This window comes from Maylandia zebra, linkage group LG16, assembly GCF_041146795.1.
Source record: "Maylandia zebra isolate NMK-2024a linkage group LG16, Mzebra_GT3a, whole genome shotgun sequence".
NCBI classification, from domain to species: Eukaryota; Metazoa; Chordata; class Actinopteri; order Cichliformes; family Cichlidae; genus Maylandia; species Maylandia zebra.
In genome coordinates, this window is record NC_135182.1 from 31,978,254 (window position 1) to 31,995,960 (window position 17,707).

At 41.9% G+C, this 17,707-nt stretch overlaps 1 protein-coding gene across 2 annotated transcripts in view; it reads left to right on the forward strand.

Annotated features, from left to right (window-relative positions):
- Window positions 1-17,707, forward strand: part of tfpia (tissue factor pathway inhibitor a) — a 49,065-nt gene that overhangs the window by 14,060 nt on the left and 17,298 nt on the right. For both annotated transcript variants that reach the window (XM_004559168.3, XM_076875289.1), the window contains exon 2: window positions 7,699-7,902. In XM_004559168.3, the coding sequence (XP_004559225.1) occupies window positions 7,699-7,902 (204 nt within the window). The remainder of the gene's footprint in view (window positions 1-7,698; window positions 7,903-17,707) is intronic.

Consider the following 17,707-nt stretch of genomic DNA (forward strand, 5'->3'; position numbering starts at 1 on the left):
AAAAAGTCTCTTCAGGTTTGCAAGATATATGAAAAAGAGTTAAAATCATAAAGAAAAGGCAGACAAAGTTTTTGGGTTTATCTCACCAGGCTCTCAGAGAAAGAGAAGAACAAGCTAACAAAGAAAAAGTGGCCCTGGGTTAAAAAAAAACAACAAAAAAACAAGGTAAGTGGAGATAAGTGTTAAATCTGGCTTGGCATGGACAAATGAGTCCACAAAAGCTATCGAGTTGTGGAGCAACAATTATCTTGCTCATTTCATCTCTCCTCCCTCCCCACCTGCCACGCCATTACAGAGGTTCTGATTAAAAATGCATGGATCCCACAAGCCTTTTGGATAATTAAGCAGGTTTTCTTGCAGCCTAAAGCAAAGCTCTGTTGCAATCTTTTTTAGCAACACCAGATAAAACATACTATACACCGAGATAAACAGAGCTCTGCATGATAACTTTGGTGTAAGTTTGGCGGTTTTGTAAGTTTTAACTTGGGTATCTCCAGCAGCAGTCAAGCCACCAGTTGTGGCAGGGTTTTGTCTATTCTCTGTGAACTGAGCGATACAGGGACCCAACCCATGGCTGCCCAAACATGAACTGGTTCACTACTCACTCTGGCTTCAGGGTAGCCCCCGGTTTGTTTCCCGACCACACAACCTGAACTTTCAAAGCTTTTATTGTTTGTAGAAATGGCAACACATTTGCCCTGGAGGCATGAACGTGTCAGTGTTTCAGGGGGATTCCTTTGATCTGCTGGCGAAAATACTTTAAAAGGTGCTTGAGGCCATCTTTGATCTCTCAGCATGAAGAGCCATTGGAGGAACTTCCTCCTGCTTCCACGATTGATGCAGGAATCAGGTCATCTTTCTGTGGCAAAGACCCAGGTCTGTTGCTTTAATGAGCTGAATGTGGAATGATGTGCAGGATGATTTTTCCTGTGCAACCCTCTTTTTTTTTTTTTTTTTTGCTGACCCACCCAGTATCCTGCCGTTTGTAGCCTCAACCACACTAAGCATTAATTGTGTACACTTGCTAAAGTGAGCTCTGCTCTGTTAATAGATTAACCGAAAACAATGGTTCAAACCTGTTTGTGAGAGTGTAATTCAAAATGACATCATCTGCAGAACCACCAAATCCACCAGTTTGAGTCTGCAAAAAAAGCAATGCGGGTGTGTGTCAACTAGATGTCCTTCCCTGATTTGTCCCTTTTTGCCAGAGCTGACAAAGACTGTTAAAGACCTTGTGTGTTAATGCAAAAGCATTCAGGGAGCAGAGATGTATCCTTCTGTGCTCTAAAAAGAGAACGAAACTCTCCTGAAACCAAGTTACAAAACAAATGCATGTTTGGAAGTGTGTATGTACGTGCGCACACACAGAGGCAGAAACGCATACGCAGTGAGGGTGGCCTTATTTGCTCTGAGGTCAGCTGTAAAATCTTGGGACACACTGTGACTCACTGACTCGCCCTCAGCCCTTTGTCCACTGGCCTCAGGGCAGGGCTCTGATAAACACACAGCATTTCTTAAGTCTCGGGCCTATCTACACTGGCACGCTGATGCATCCTTTTGATTTCTTCATAAATGTTTAAGCATATTGACCCAAGTGTTGCAATCCAATATCAGTTTTATTTATTGGAATTTGCACTTGTTAAATATTTACTGAGACGAGTTAGTAAAGAAATGAATTTTCCATAAGCAGCTTTTTCAAGCAATGTTCACCATTTTTTTCCTGTCTTAAATAAACTCACCAACTAAGTAATGATTATTTTATCTCATCAAGCCTTAAAGGAATGGACATAAAAAAAAAACCTCCTTTAAACTCGTGGATCATGTCACTGATTGCAGATTGGGTCCTCGGGCAGTGAACAGAGACATGAGTGAATCTGTAGTTTGTCAGGCTTTCTATGAAGACTGTCAGGGATGTTTCCTAAATCATTACTTCCACAGTTTGACGTACTGTTTTGAGTGCATAAGTAAGTAAACACATGGAGTACTCTATGAATACCTGAACTGTGTGCACACAGTTGTCAAATAGCTGAGCGTGGATTAGTGCAGACGTCTTGCACTCGTGCGTGAAATAAGATAAAGAACTTAAAACATATAGACTGAGCACGATGTTGGCTACATAGGAATATGAAAGCCTCTTCAGCCAGTAGAAGGCGGACTCTTTATCAGCACGCGCCATGATGTCAGTGCTACTTAGCTTGGCACTAATAAAATCAGACATTGTGTTGTTTAGTATATGTGCCTGATAAGTGTTGTTTTCAGTGCACTGGAGGCATTTCATATTGTGTTGATACTGTGGTCATTTATTCAGATTAGTGAGTAAATGTTCTCTTTCTGCTGTTTCTTTTCAAATCTCAACGCATGGGGAAATGTTAAAACCAGACTATTTCCCTTCCTGCAGCGAACATTCATACAGTTGATGCTATAGATGACAAATGCACTGGGAGCTGTCAAAACTGTGGCATTACTCTGCTCTTTATCTTTGTTTTCCATCTTTATTTGTCTCACTTTCCCAAGCTTGTCTTTTAGCACATCATGTTTAACTGTCATCCTGATGATGGTGCGTGCTCTTTCGTATTTTCTCTTCGACTCTTTCATGGGTTGCCTGTTCTTGTTTGCTGCTTTGTGGTAATTCAATCCTCTTTGCAAAGGGCCCTAGAAATGAAGACACGGGATAATCTTCTGTTACACCGAACAAGCTGGGACTGGGTTTCAATCAGACTCAACCTGCCCAGGGAATTACAGAGGTGCTCAGCACAGCGCACATGTTGAGCAACTCAGATCTTTATAAGATAAGATAGAACTTTATTAATCCCTCGGGTGGGTTCCTCTGGGAAATTCGACTTTATCCGTCCATATGTGTACGTACAAATCTTGGCCAAGCTGAACTTGTCAGCAGTATTCAGAAGAGTAGCCATCAATAGAAATCTGACGTGCCTGAAATCTGCTTCCTGATTCATTACGCTCCATATTTCATATTTCAAGAAGCATGCTAATAGGTCCAAGGATTTTTCTGATGCCTTTTGTGAACAATATTTACTTACCCTCTGTTCAACTCTGTAGAGGATTCCTGATGACAGATCCAGAGCTTTGGATGGATTTGTAGATTGCTCAGGGGTGTGTGTGTGTGTGTGTGTGTGTGTGTGTGTGTGTGTGTGTGTGTGTGTGTGTGTGAAAGTGTGTGTTTTTTTTTTTTTATTGAATTTTACCCCGGCATACTTTAAAGATTTAATTTTAGTTTGCAAATTGCATCATGTAAAATACAGCTTATGGCTTTTTACATACATTTATTAATTTTTTGATCATAATATATAATTTTCCACCAAGAAAAACAGCTTGGGATTGACAAAAATAAAAACAATATTATTGCTGTTCATTCAGAATTATTTAATGTTGAATCTCTTTGGCATTTAGCTGCAGTTCTATGATGCTGCTCAAGAAAACCTGAGCTGGAATGAGGGTGACTAGAAGATTGCTCATGTCACGCCAACCACTCAAAAACTCTCAGCATTTCTTTCTTTAATGCCATCTATGTAATTAATTTCAGCCTTTTCTTCTTTGCGGCGCTCCTGATTGTACTTGATTGCACTGATGGGTTTTCCATTAAAAGGGTGCATAAAAAAATAAAGGAGGACTTCTTACTTGTAAAATACTGGAGGCAGTGGCAAATTTCATTTATGCTAGCCTACCATTGTTCAGAGGAAAAGCTACTGGGAATACCTGACATGACTCATTATCTGCATCCATAAAAGGAATGCTTTGGAAATGATCTTTATTCTAACTTTATTCTGAACCTATCAAGAAAAAAATCTGATCGTTGCAGGTCTGGTCATTTTTTCCAATTTAAAAAAAACAAAACAAAAAAAAAACAACAAAACAAAACAAAACAAAACAAAAAAACAAAACAAAACCAAAACATTAAATGAAAATGCAGGATTGGGCAGGGGTCAGGCTTCAAATCAAAGGAACCGCTGTTGGCTGGCATCTCATGTAAGGTTTAATTATTAGATTTATTTATAACAGTCACCTCAAGGTATAAGGTAAAGATGCTGCAATAATAGAGAGAAAACCCCAACAATCAGATGACCCACTCTGAGCAAGCACTTGTCAACAGTGGGAAGGAAGGCTCAGGGAGGGGTGGCCATCTGCTGCGATCAGTTTAGGGTGAGGGGAGGGAGATAGAAAAAAGACATGCTGTGGAAGAGAGCCAGAGATAAATAATTACTGATGAATAAATAGAAAATGGTGTATGAACACACAGAAAGGGAAATGAGGCACGTGAGGAAGAAACACTCATCATGGGAAGTCCCCAGCAGCCTAGGACAGTGTAATTACTTGAAGGTTCAGGGTCACCTGAAGCCGTAACTATTTGCTTTATCAAAAAGGAAAGCTTTAAGCCTGAAATTAAAAACAGAAGGTGTCTGTCTCCTGAATCCAAACAAATTCTTTAAAGGAAGTTTTGAGTCACCACATGGAAGTGGCTGGAATTTTTTGGTTTCCCTGCAGAGAAAATGTCTTCAGTTGTGTTTCTTTTACACTGCCTCCCAATGCTTCTGTCTGAATAATGAACATGAGTGATAGAAGAAAAGAGTCCTTATTGCTTTGGTCTGGCTTAGACAGGAGGAGCAGAAATCAATAGGAGGAACCTGTTTCCTTTCCGTCTCCTTGGAAAGTCAAATTCTGGCTTATTGACCATTCCTATTTGCAAGACACTGTGTAACACAAAGCCCAGTCTGCACCATGTCTGCACTTTTATTTTTAAAGAATTTTTTGTGCTGTAACCATGGTAGCCTGAGGCATTCGATCTCAAAGAAGAGAGCAAACAATTGTGACTTGCCATCTTTCTCTTTAAAGTTTGTTCAGTGTGTTTCAGCACTAAGGTGCGTCCACATAGGCTGTGTGGGGTACCAGACAGACTCACTTCACCTATGTCAATGTGAAATTCCTCCCTGTCTGCTACTGCTTATCAGCCTCGGCAAGAGGAGCATGAACAAAAATACCACAAGACTCTTCAGGGAAACTCTGCTGGCCTCACCACATGCATTAGTAGTAACACAGGTCGGCTGGAAAGAAGGAGATTGGGAATATCTGATTGGTATCCCCAATGGCTGGTTGCAAGCTAGAATTGGACAGGTAAAGGAGGAGGACAGGCTGAAAGGATGAGCTGCTGCCCTCATTACCTTTCCTGGCAGAGTGACTGTTTGTTGACTGCTGTGCTGATAGGAGAGGGGTTAGGGTAGGTCCCATTAGAGGACCTGTTTTGATGAAACTCTGTAGCTTTCAGAAAACAAACCTTGTTTTTTCATCCCAGCTGCAAAAATCTAAAGTGGGTGATTTTTAAAACATCAATATATATATTACTAGATACATTATATAGCCTTGAAATCTTGTTAATTCAGTTCTGTTCCTTGTGTATGCTGGTACGGTAATGCAGGAGTTAACAGTGTCACTTTACTGGAAGAAGGTTCCTGGTTTAAGCCCTCCAGCCAGGAGAGGCCTTTCTATAATTCCACTCTGATTCCACCCCCCCACCCCCCCACCCCCCCATTTGCTTGTTAAGTTATCTGGTGAATTTGTAGTTGTCTGACTGTGTTCTTCCTGTGATGGACCGGTGATCTATCCTGCTTCTACCATGCCTCTTTGTCTGCAGCCCGCAGGAGATGGCCCTCAGTTTGATAAGCTGTAAAACAAATTGATCTGTCTTGTGCATTTTTGGTTGTTTTAACACTTGTCTTCACTTTACTTAGGATTTCCTTTTGTCTTATTTTAAGTAAGCCATTAATACAGTGGTTGCCTTAAGCATCTGAGTAAATGGAGGAAGACTGGGACTTTACCCCAGAAGCAGAGGCAGAAGTGAAAATGGCATAGGCACTGGAAATTTTGAGTGCTCACATGCAGCTCCAGCAGGAAATAGTTTTGGGTTGCATTGCATGTGTGAAAATGTCTCTAGAGAGCTCAGAACTTAACCAGTATTCTTGGAATTTTTGCCTCACAATGTGACTTGCTAATCAGATCTAGGACAAGTCCTGAGAGTGACAGTGAAAATAACAAAGAGTGACAAACGTGGCTATATTTACCTCAGACCTTCTCTGCAGAATAGGCAGCATAGGTGGAAATTGTCATGCATTCTTTAAGAATCAGAATCAGAATCAGAAAGGGGTTTATTGCCAAATGTTGAGCAGGTTTACAACATTAGGAAATTGCTGCGGTGCTTCAGTGCAAACATACTGTCATAAATAGCACTTAAATAGACATGAAAAAATAAAAGTAGGGATAAGAATTAAAAGTGCTACGTAGAAAGATATGTGCATGAGCTATACATGAGATATATACATGAGAATAAGAATTAAGAGTGCTACGTTGAAAGATATATACATGAGTGCAGGTGGTGGTCAGTGCCAATCATGGAATGATGCAGTGAACACAGCGTACAAAAACAAAACAAAAGTAACGCACTGAAGCACCAGGGCGACCATACGCGGCGCCATCTTGGTTGAAGACAGTTGAGCACCACCACTTAATGGGGATCCATAGCAAAAGCAATCAATTTTTGTGTCCGTGTGCATTTGTGTTATTATATTTTTTTCATTGTGCAGGATTGCGCGAGTATTGATTCACACTCCCAGGTTTCAAAAGTCACTCCTCTCTGTGCTCGTACGTGAAAAAAGCAGGGAAGGTAGGAAACACTGAGTGAGAGATTGCAACACATCGATTTATTTATTACATTAGCATGCGCAGAATCCATAAAGACATTTTTAAATGCTGTGGTTCAAGCTCTGTAAACCCCTTTTGGACAGATATCCAACAAACCAAAGAGATCTCAGTGGGTTTTGAAGTAACTGCACTGCTGCAGGCGAGCATAACAGAGACCTGACCTAAAAACAGCAGGGATGAGGACATAGAAAGCTATTTCCCAGCAGCACACAGAGACAGTGATTTAACATTCGCAACGGTGGTTAGTAGAGCTCAGAGGGTTTCGTGTCACCTTTTTTTTTCATGGATCTGACAAAGCCAGCTTTTATAAATATTAATGACATTAGAGAACGCTGTCTGTGCAAAGCTCCATTGTCCACTGATCTTAAAAGTTGTGACCTCAACCGCCTAGTGATCAAGAAAGTTCACCTCAACAGGCCCGGTTATTTAACACTCTAATGATCCGGTCTCGCAGTTTGTGCAATAAATAATTTGATGTGCTGCAGTCCAAGCCATCGCTGTGTGCAGCATGCTGGGAAATTTGTGCTGCCTTCACTCAGTCTTTTCCTTCCAGCTGCCACCTACCTGGATCTGATCTGCTTTTATGTCGCAGGGGAGTTTTGCTGGTTGCTGGTGCTTCCTTATTTTCAGTGCAAGTCCAAAAAAGAAGTATGCCAAAAGTAGAAGTTTTCTTTTAAGTTATTGCATAAAAATAAAATATGTGAGTAGCTTTTCTGACTAAATATTTGCATATTTCTAATTATTTTGTCAGGTCACACGGCGTGCTGTTCTTGTGTCTAAAGTGTAAACGGCTGAAAGCTGACTGTCAGCCGTTTACACGAAAGTCTTTTAAAAATTATACTGCCATGCAACTTTACCTTATCTCAAAGCCTGAGGTTAGAGTTTGATGCTGTGACCTAATTTCTTTCCTCACAAAAAAAAAAAATCCATTTTACTGGATGCCAAAAGAAGCTGAGCACTAAAAGTTGTGTTCTTGTCCCACCACAGCACATGGAGTGCCAGCTGAACCCGTCATCTTCAGTGAGTTATGTGCCCTGAAGGACGAGCCGGGGCCGTGCAGGGCCATAAAGGACAGATACTTCTTCAATGTCGACTCCGGACGCTGTGAACTCTTCGAATATGGAGGCTGTGGGGGAAACCAGAACAATTTTGAGACTTTGGAAGAATGCGAGGAAACATGCCTCGTCTCGGGTGAGTCTAACTTTTTTGGCTGACTAAATGATTTTTTTTTTTACGTTTTTTTGAAAACTCACTTGAGCAGTGAACACATCAATCAATCAATCAAGGCTTTATTCACCACGTGCAGGTTGCCCTGCAGTGAAATGGGACCCCCACCCCTCCCCCGACCTTACACACACAACACAGACATCACATGGGGATACAGGTCGGAGATTGGTAGCGTTACAGAAAAACACTGAAATATACACTACAATGGGAAAGTACAAGAGGAAAAAAGAGACCTCTACTCATGCTGGGCTCCTGGGAGGACAGCATGAGAACAGGAAACAAAAAAACTCCTCTGCACAAAAAAGCACATAAATGTCCAAAGCACAACATTATGGAACACGTGACAAGCCACAGGGTTGGGTGGGGGGTGAGGAGTAATCTGAAGCAAACACAGCAGCCATCCTGCCCAGCGCTACCATTCCAGCACGGGCTCAGACCCGCCGTGTTCCCAGGAGGGAACAAGCATCGAAGGCGTTCGGAAAGGGAGGGGTGATGCGTGATCAGGGGTGAGGGGTGATCAGTGTATATGTATGTGTGTGCGTGTCCAGAGTTCAGCTGAGACAATGTCCTTCGCCCTGCTAGGCTAAGTAAACAGTCTTCCAGCCAACCTAGGTGGCCTTGCATGGAATTGGAAGGAACAGACTAGCCCATCGTTATCAGGGAGTTTTTGTTCGGCTCCAGCCTTGCGACCGCAGCTGGCACCGAAAGGGTATCCGCATGAAGTGATGGTGCTTTTTACTTTAGTGCGAACAGCTCATATAAATTTCAAAGCTGTTCTAACAGTCCAACACTGGTCTCTCAATCTCCCGTTGGAGAGCCGTGAGCTTCTCCATGATGTTATCAAACTTGCGCTCCGTGATGTTGTCATTCTTGTGCTCAAAGAGCCGATTCTGAGAACTCACGACCACAGTGAGCTGCTCCAAGATGTGATACAGTTTGCACTCAGAGGTCTTATTCTGAGTATTCATGGCAGCCGTGCGTTCTCCAAGATCTTCTCTGTGCTGCGCTCAATGAGCCCATTTTGAGAAACTCATACCTCGTCCCATCGTTTCAATCCCAGCGGGCAGCCTTGTGGGGGTTTGAACAGCCAGTTCCGCTTCCTTAATTCTTCGATAAGTCAGGGCCAAGCCAGCTCCGATCAGCAAGAACCCCGTTATGTCTGTGAAGGTTCTCAGTCATCCAGGTCATCGTAGTCAAAGGAGCTTGCAAAGAAAAGCGTCTGGACTTCTTTAAGTTACTTGAAGACGTTTCACCTCTCATCCGAGAAGCTTCTTCAGTTCTAAGGTCAAATGGTGGAGAGTCCCAGATATAAACCTAGTGGGAGTATCCCCCCACAGAGGGACAAAAGGACCCCCTGATGATCCTCTAATCGCCTGAGCCAAGGTGTGAAACTGGGTGTGGGTCCCAATCAGCCAGAGTTTCGGGTGTGTTCATTGTGAAACCTGGCCCCACCTTATCATGCGAATTCCTGAGAACCCTGTTACCATGGTTCCGAATAGGTAGATATCTTCAGCACTCAGGCTCACCCAAGCCCAAACTTCTCATTGAGAAAAGGGTGTCAGTTGCATTTAGGGACCAGATGATCAAATCCATAATTCCTCTTTTAGGTTTTAGAGAACAGACTGTGAGAAAGTGTTCCAGGGAAAAGTAATATAAAAAACACGAGACTAGACAAGGACACAAGAGTCTAAGGAGGGAAGCTAAGGGAGAAGAGGAGGAGGAGAAAAGTGCGACCGCCTTCGTCAAGAGCAAGAGCAGAAAAAAAGGACACCTATGACACACAGATAATTTTTCATAGTGAGCACGCTCAGACCGAGGATCGTGGCACTGTTGTTGTTAGCAAAGGATCATTTTTGTTTTCAAGGACTGCTGTTCCTCATTAGGCTTTATTGCCTCCTCGGGCATAAAATCCTATTATAAAGTCATTCTGTTGTTATGTTGCTAACACGGAACATTGCCAGCACATTAATTCTGAACAGTTTTGCAGAAGCCATCTGCTTAATGTATAAAAGAAAACTTGGAAGTTTCTGGGTCATAATTATGTATAATTTGACCTTTTTTTAATGAAAACTACCCAGCTTGACCCTGAAAAGGTCACTTAAAAAATTCACAACTGTCACCTTTTTTACTAGAGGGTAAAGATCTTACAGATATTTGAGAGAAATCCCCAACAGTCAAATTACTATGGGTGACTGCTCGGGGATGGTGGGAAGGAAGAACTTCCTTTTAACAAGAAGAGACCTCCAGCAGAGCCAGGCTCAGGAAGGGCCTGAAGCCAGCTGGGAGGTCTTGGGAAAACATAAAATGTAATGACATTCAGAATTACTATATGAAGATACTGTTAATGCTGAAGTGTATAGAGGATGACCCAAATGCTGCACAAGCCTGCATACAAACTAGAAAAAATAAAACACAACAAAACAAGACTATTTGGGTGAATTTTAATAACAAACAATACCCAGCATAAACAAAGTATGGCTCAGTCCAAAAAACAAACAAAAAAACATTAAAAACATTTAGGAGGAGTAAAATAAGACCCGTAGACATGGCTGTTTATACACACTGGGGTTGATAAGGAAGGTGGAGACAGGTGGGGAATGAGGCATAACTAAGCGTAATCATGATCCAGGAACTAGTTATCCGAATAAATCAGAAAATCACCGACAACCATTATTGATAAAAACACTGTGACACACAGAGGTAGTGGAAAGATGTGATTTTAGTGGGTCATGGGAAGTCCAGCAAAGCAAAGTCTGTAGTAGCATAATCAAGGAGGGCTCAAAGTCACGTGGCCCAGCCCGAACTATAAGCTTTATCAAAAAGAACAGTTTTCAATTCAATTCAATTTTATTTATATAGCACCAAATCACAACAAAAGTCGCCTCAAGGCGCTTCATAGATACAGAGAAAAACCCAACAATCATATGACCCCCTATGAGCAAGCACTTTGGTGACAGTGGGAAGGAAAAACTCCCTTTTAACAGGAAGAAACCTCCGGCAGAACCAGACTCAGGGAGGGGCGGGGCCATCTGCTGCGACTGGTTGGGTTTTAAACCTAATCTTAAAAACAGGCGAGAGACTGAAGCCAAACAAGGAAACGGCTCCTTAGAAAATTTTAGCATGGTACACTGATATCCTCGTCAGATATGACATTTGAAATTGGTTGTAATTTTTAGGCAGGAGACAAAGCTACCTTGCAAGTAGCTTTTATCACTAAATGGTAATTACATTAATAACAGAAAATCAGGATTTTTTTTTTTTTTTTCCAAATTGAGAGAGCTGCAAAATATTAGTCAGTATGCATTTAATAACTCCAAATGTGCTATTATTCACATGCTGAAGCATGAATTTGCATCATTAGCCTGTCTATTGTGTGTAAAGGACATGAAAATGAAGGAGCAGCATTGTTCTTGGCTTTAGAAACTAAAAACTGTGCTTGTTTTTCCAAGGATTATAGCAAGAAACATGACTAGGATTAGCAAGGTATTTAGCTCCATGGGTGCTAAGGTATCGGTACTTGTGCCAGCCACAGAAATCTCTAAAGTATTCGTTATTATCAATGCTGAAATATATGTGCCATATTTCACTTTTGCATTCAGGATGTGATGCAAAAAATGTATTGAGGGAAAGCTAACAGAATATATAAGAATCTGTCTATCCTTCAAGCTCGGGTCCTCTACCCGAGGCCTGGGATCTTAAGGGTCCTGCGCAATATCTTAGCTGTTCCTAGGACTGCGCTCTTACCTTCACCCTCCACATCTTCTAAAGCTCTTCGCTGAGCCCTTGGTATTTCTCCAGCTTCTTGTGTTCCTTCTTCCTGATGTTGTTGCATATTGATTCTTTCAGTGCAAAATATTAGTGTTCAAAAACAACTCTCTGTCACACTAAACAGTTATTTCTATAAAAATAAATGCAGTGTATAATTTAACCTTAAGCTAGAAAGCAACATGGGAACACTCAAGTAAAGTACCTTTAAATTGTGCTCCTGAATAGTAAGTAAAAGTGTTTACTGACATTTCCTTATGAGACCACAAAAGGATCTTGTGGAATAAAATAGTGGCTTCCTGCTGTTGCAAGAAGCCACTTTTAGTTGTTTTAGTCTTGAATGGCCTGTGAGCCTGCAGGATAGCTGTTTGTCTTATGCTGGAGCTCGGGATTACCAGTTACCTGTAGACACAAAGCTAGTTAGTCCCCTATGCTGGTGTCACAAGTTTGCATTTCAACAGACAAACACCCATTTTTTTATCCTCTTTATATCCCTGCTGTCTGGAAATAATATTCCAGAGCCACACCTCTGAAATCTCTGGAGCACTTTAAAGCCTTACAGGCCTCGTGTACATAGTTAAGGTTTCTAAGCCCAAAAATAGTTTAATTCCCCAAACTGCCAAAGCTGTGTTCAACATCTAAAAGTGAAAGCAAACAGGAATCTGCTTACATCATGCAGTCACGCACCACAAACTGCCGGTAATAGGTTCGTCAGAGGCAATATAGTCATTTTAAATTGCATTTAGATTAGATAAAAACTATTACTGGGAAACGCATGCATCAACCATATACAGTGGGGCAAAAAAGTATTTAGTCAGCCACCGATTGTGCAAGTTCCCCCACTTAAAATAATGACAGAGGTCAGTAATTTGCACCAGAGGTACACTTCAACTGTGAGACACAGAATGTGAAAAAAAAAAATCCATGAATTCACATGGTAGGATTTGTAAAGAATTTATTCGTAAATTAGGGTGGAAAATAAGTATTTGGTCACCTCAAACATGGAAAATCTCTGGCTCTCACAGACCTGTAACATCTTCTGTAAGAAGCTTTTCTGTCCCCCACTCGTTACCTGTATGAATGGCACCTGTTTGAACTCATCATCTGTATAAAAGACACCTGTCCACAGCCTCAAACAGTCAGACTCCAAACTCCGCCATGGCCAAGACCAAAGAGCTTTCGAAGGACACCAGGAAAAGTATTGTAGACCTGCACCAGACTGGGAAGAGTGAATCTACAATAGGCAAGCAGCTTGGTGTGAATAAATCAACTGTGGGAGCAATCATCAGAAAATGGAAGACATACAAGACCACTGATAATCTCCCTCGATCTGGGGCTCCACGCAAGATCTCATCCCGTGGGGTCAAAATGATCATGAGAACGGTGAGCAAAGATCCCAGAACCACACGGGGGGACCTGGTGAATGACCTGCAGAGAGCTGGGACCAAAGTAACAAAGGTCACCATCAGTAACACACTACAACGGCAGGGAATCAAATCCCGCAGTGCCAGACGTGTTCCGCTGCTGAAGCCAGTGCATGTCCAGGCCCGTCTGAAGTTTGCCAGAGAGCACATGGATGATACAGCAGAGGATTGGGAGAATGTCATGTGGTCAGATGAAACCAAAGTAGAACTTTTTGGTATAAACTCAACTCGTCGTGTTTGGAGGAAGAAGAATACTGAGTTGCATCCCAAGAACACCATACCTACTGTGAAGCATGGGGGTGGAAACATCATGCTATGGGGCTGTTTTTCTGCCAAGGGGACAGGACGACTGATCCGTGTTAAGGACAGAATGAATGGGGCCATGTATCGTGAGATTTTGAGCCAAAACCTCCTTCCATCAGTGAGAACTTTGAAGATGAAACGAGGCTGGGTCTTCCAACATGACAATGATCCAAAACACACCGCCCGGGCAACAAAGGAGTGGCTCCGTAAGAAGCATTTGAAAGTCCTGGAGTGGCCTAGCCAGTCTCCAGACCTCAACCCCATAGAAAATCTGTGGCGGGAGTTGAAAGTCTGTGTTGCTCGGCGACAGCCCCAAAACATCACTGCTCTCGAGAAGATCTGCATGGAGGAATGGGCCAAAATACCAGCTACTGTGTGTGCAAACCTGGTAAAGACCTATAGTAAACGTTTGACCTCTGTTATTGCCAACAAAGGTTATGTTACAAAGTATTGAGTTGTATTTTTGTTATTGACCAAATACTTATTTTCCACCCTGATTTACGAATAAATTCTTTACAAATCCTACCATGTGGATTCATGGATTTTTTTTTTCACATTCTGTCTCTCACAGTTGAAGTGTACCTCTGGTGCAAATTACTGACCTCTGTCATCATTTTAGGTGGGGGAACTTGCACAATCGGTGGCTGACTAAATACTTTTTTGCCCCACTGTATACAGCAATCAAGATTGTACAGAAGGAAGAGGGCAAGAAGGAATGGCTTTTATAATTCAATTCAATTCAATTTTATTTATATAGCGCCAAATCACAACATAAGTCACCTCAAGGCAAGCAGTGTGCACATAGGCAGTGCTTGTTTATCTGTCTGAGTTGCTCGAATAATTTTAAGATGGGTACAGATTCACCTCCGTCTTGCCGTAAAAGATTTGGGATGACTTTTTCTGGCTCAATTAGAGTGAAATCAACAATCTAGCTAAAAATACTTTTTGTCCCACTGGGTTCTGACTAGGAGGGAAGATTTTCTCTATGGTAGCGTTCCCAGGTAAAATCAAAATGCAGATGTAAAATTGTGGATATTTATAACACTGCTGCGGCTATTTCTCTCTCACTCCTCCCTGAAACATTGTGTGAGATGCCTGCTGCATATAGAGAAGATTGCAGATACTTCTATAAATTCCCATTAGGCTGTTGATAGCATGCAATCAGTGTTGCCATAAAGCACACCTGCTATTGTGCGCCAACTGTCAGATTGCAAAACAGACAAGTCGAGATGAGTTGCTTTTTTTCAACTCCCTTTTTTCTTGATGAGATGGAAAATTTTATAATCTTCATTATTGCTAAACTTCGCTTAACCTCCACGCTGCAAGACGCAAGTTCAAACACGTTATGCGGTAGCTGTTTTTCTGTAGTGTGGCGTGACTGGGCTTAACGGATATACACACACGCACATACAAAAAAAGCTCAGAACTAAATCCTGAGTGTACTAAAAGTAAAGGTAGAAAGGCCACTCTGTGTGTGTGTGTGTGTGTGTGTGTGTGTGTGTGTGTGTGTGTGTGTGTGTGTGTGTGTGTGTGTGTGTGTGTGTGTGTGTGTGTGTGTGTGTGTGTGTGTGTGTGTGAGAAACTATGAGTAAAGATGGACTAAATAAAAGAAGTGACAGGACCCCTTCATTGATCCATGCTGTATCCTCCCAAATCAATTGGTGACGGTGAAAGCACCGTGACACCTGCTAAGTGCAGCCTTGACAGCACAGCAATACATCCTGCCACTCATTGCACTGCACTTAGCTTTTGTTAAGTGGGACGAGGGTAATATATCATAAAACTGTCGCACTTGAAAAGCAATCAAAGCCGCGATAATTGGACCCGTTCACAATTGGAAGTTCAATTTATCCACAGTCAGGTTGTGCCGCAGCGCCTCACTCCAGAAGCACTTCAGGTGAAATCTGAAGTATGTGTTGTGAAAAACACTTGAAGTCGACAAAAGCAAATTTGGGAATGGGTGAGGAGCAGTTTTGTCTCGGTTCTGGAGCTGCGTGCAGAATGTATAGCATATAAATAATACACTTTTAATACTGAAGCATGTCTGATCAACGTGGAATATGTTTCTCTCACAGTAAGAAACCTTTACTTTTAGCATGTTATGGGATGCTTAATGCAGTCAAACAAGAGGATCATGAATGGATTTGCATCCTCCAACTATTGTTACATACAGGAAATGCCTCCATTTGATCCACACTATTGCGTGAGGCCACAGGATAACTGGTCTGTGTCTAAAGTCTCACACAAGTTTGAAACTTGCAGCCTTTTGGTTATAAAGAAAATATCACTGCATTAAATGCAGCTATAAATGTAACTTATCTGTATGATGGCATTTAAAGGGCACTTCCAGGACGGCCTTTATTGGTTTTTGGTTGAACAAATAAAAACATGTTAGAGCGCACTACAAGCAAGGGACAGCGTGTAGTGGTGGCTTTTATCTAAATTGAATCGCACTTTCAGGAGTGTATCCTTTTTTCCAGCGCTGGGTGATGACTTTGGTTTAAACTCAAAGTCGAAACTACAATGAAAGGAAATGAGCCAACAAGTTCCTGTTTCATTTGTGTTGATTCACAGCAGGCTTTAAATGCTTACACACACAAATATAAAGGAATCTGGTGCGTGTATCATTCAAGAGCTTTAACTTGGTAACTATGTTAACTCAATACTTTTCACTTACGTATTTCTTTCACATACTGTATAGGTAAGATTGCTTTAAACAACTCAAGCCATTCATAACATAGTCAAAGGAGCTTGCAAAGAAAAGCGTCTGGACTTCTTTAAGTTGCTTGAAGACCTGAAAGACAAAACGCCAAAACACAAACTTAACAATGTGGTGTATGCTGTACAGTGCAGCGAGGAATGCCCAGACCTCTACATTGGAGAGACCAAACAGCCACTTCACAAGCGCATGGCACAACACAGAAGAGCCACCTCCACAGGACAAGACTCAGCAGTCCATCTGCATCTTAAGGATAAAGGACACTCTTTCGAGGATGCCAATGTTCACATTTTGGACAGAGAGGACAGATGGTTTGAAAGAGGAGTGAAAGAAGCCATCTATGTCCACTGTGAGCGACCATCTTTGAACAGAGGCGGGGGTTTACGACACAAACTCTCTGCCATCTATAATCCAGTTTTGAGATCCCTTCCCAGACGCCTTAACGCCCACTCACATCCTGGGCCATCTGACCTCAGGAATTCGCATGATAAGGTGGGGCCAGGTTTCACAATGAACACACCCGAAACTCTGGCTGATTGGGACCCACGCCCAGTTTTCCACCTTGGCTCAGACGATTAGAGGATCATCAGGGGGTCCTTTTGTCCCTCTGTGGGGGGTCACTCCCACTAGGTTTATATCTGGGACTCTCCACCATTTGACCTTAGAACTGAAGAAGCTTCTCGGATGAGAGGTGAAACGTCTTCAGGCAACTTAAAGAAGTCCAGACGCTTTTCTTTGCAAGCTCCTTTGACTACGATGACCTGGATGACTGAGAACCTTCACAGACATTCATAACATAATTAAGTTGCTTTCAGGTCCACATTAGTAAAACGAATATCACATTTGTGTTATTCAGTCTGATGGGTTTGTAAATTAATTTGAAATTAACCTAAATTAGCATCAAAATTTCATTAGCACTACCTGTTAGTGTGCTCTCCACTATCCAGTTGGCCTTTTACAGGATATGTTTGTTTGTATGATGGAACACATTAAATCCTTCACTCAGCGACTCTGTATGGTTTTGCCAACAGGAATACAAAGCTAGACTTTTTCACAATGAAACCTTGAAAATGTCATCACTAAATCTCAGGAATCAGATCTTTAAGATCCAATGTCTTCCTCTGTGTTTTGACTCATTCTGTGCAACAGGCCTGTCAAATCAGCAACTCTTTATTTCTCACAAACACTGCACACGGCAAAAAGTCTGCACACTCTGATTTGATTTATGCCACCTGTCCCTTCTAAACTTCGTTACACCAGATGACAAAGACATAGACAGCTTGTTGAGAATCTTCTTGTAAAGGTCAGAAACCGATGTGAGGAACATTGTGGCTTACCCCAAAAAATCACCAGGTCCAAAACTCTTCTTTTAGTTTGCTTTGCCTTTTATAGCTAAGCCCGCAGAGGTCAGGGAGACAAACAAGGGTTTCTCTGTCACTGATGTGCTTATTTGTACTTACCCCTTACATTCAGCGTGTGAGCACAGCTTTTTATACACCAAAGTGAAAAAAGAGATAGCAGCAAACCTGTAACTACACAAACGGTATTATATTGCTGG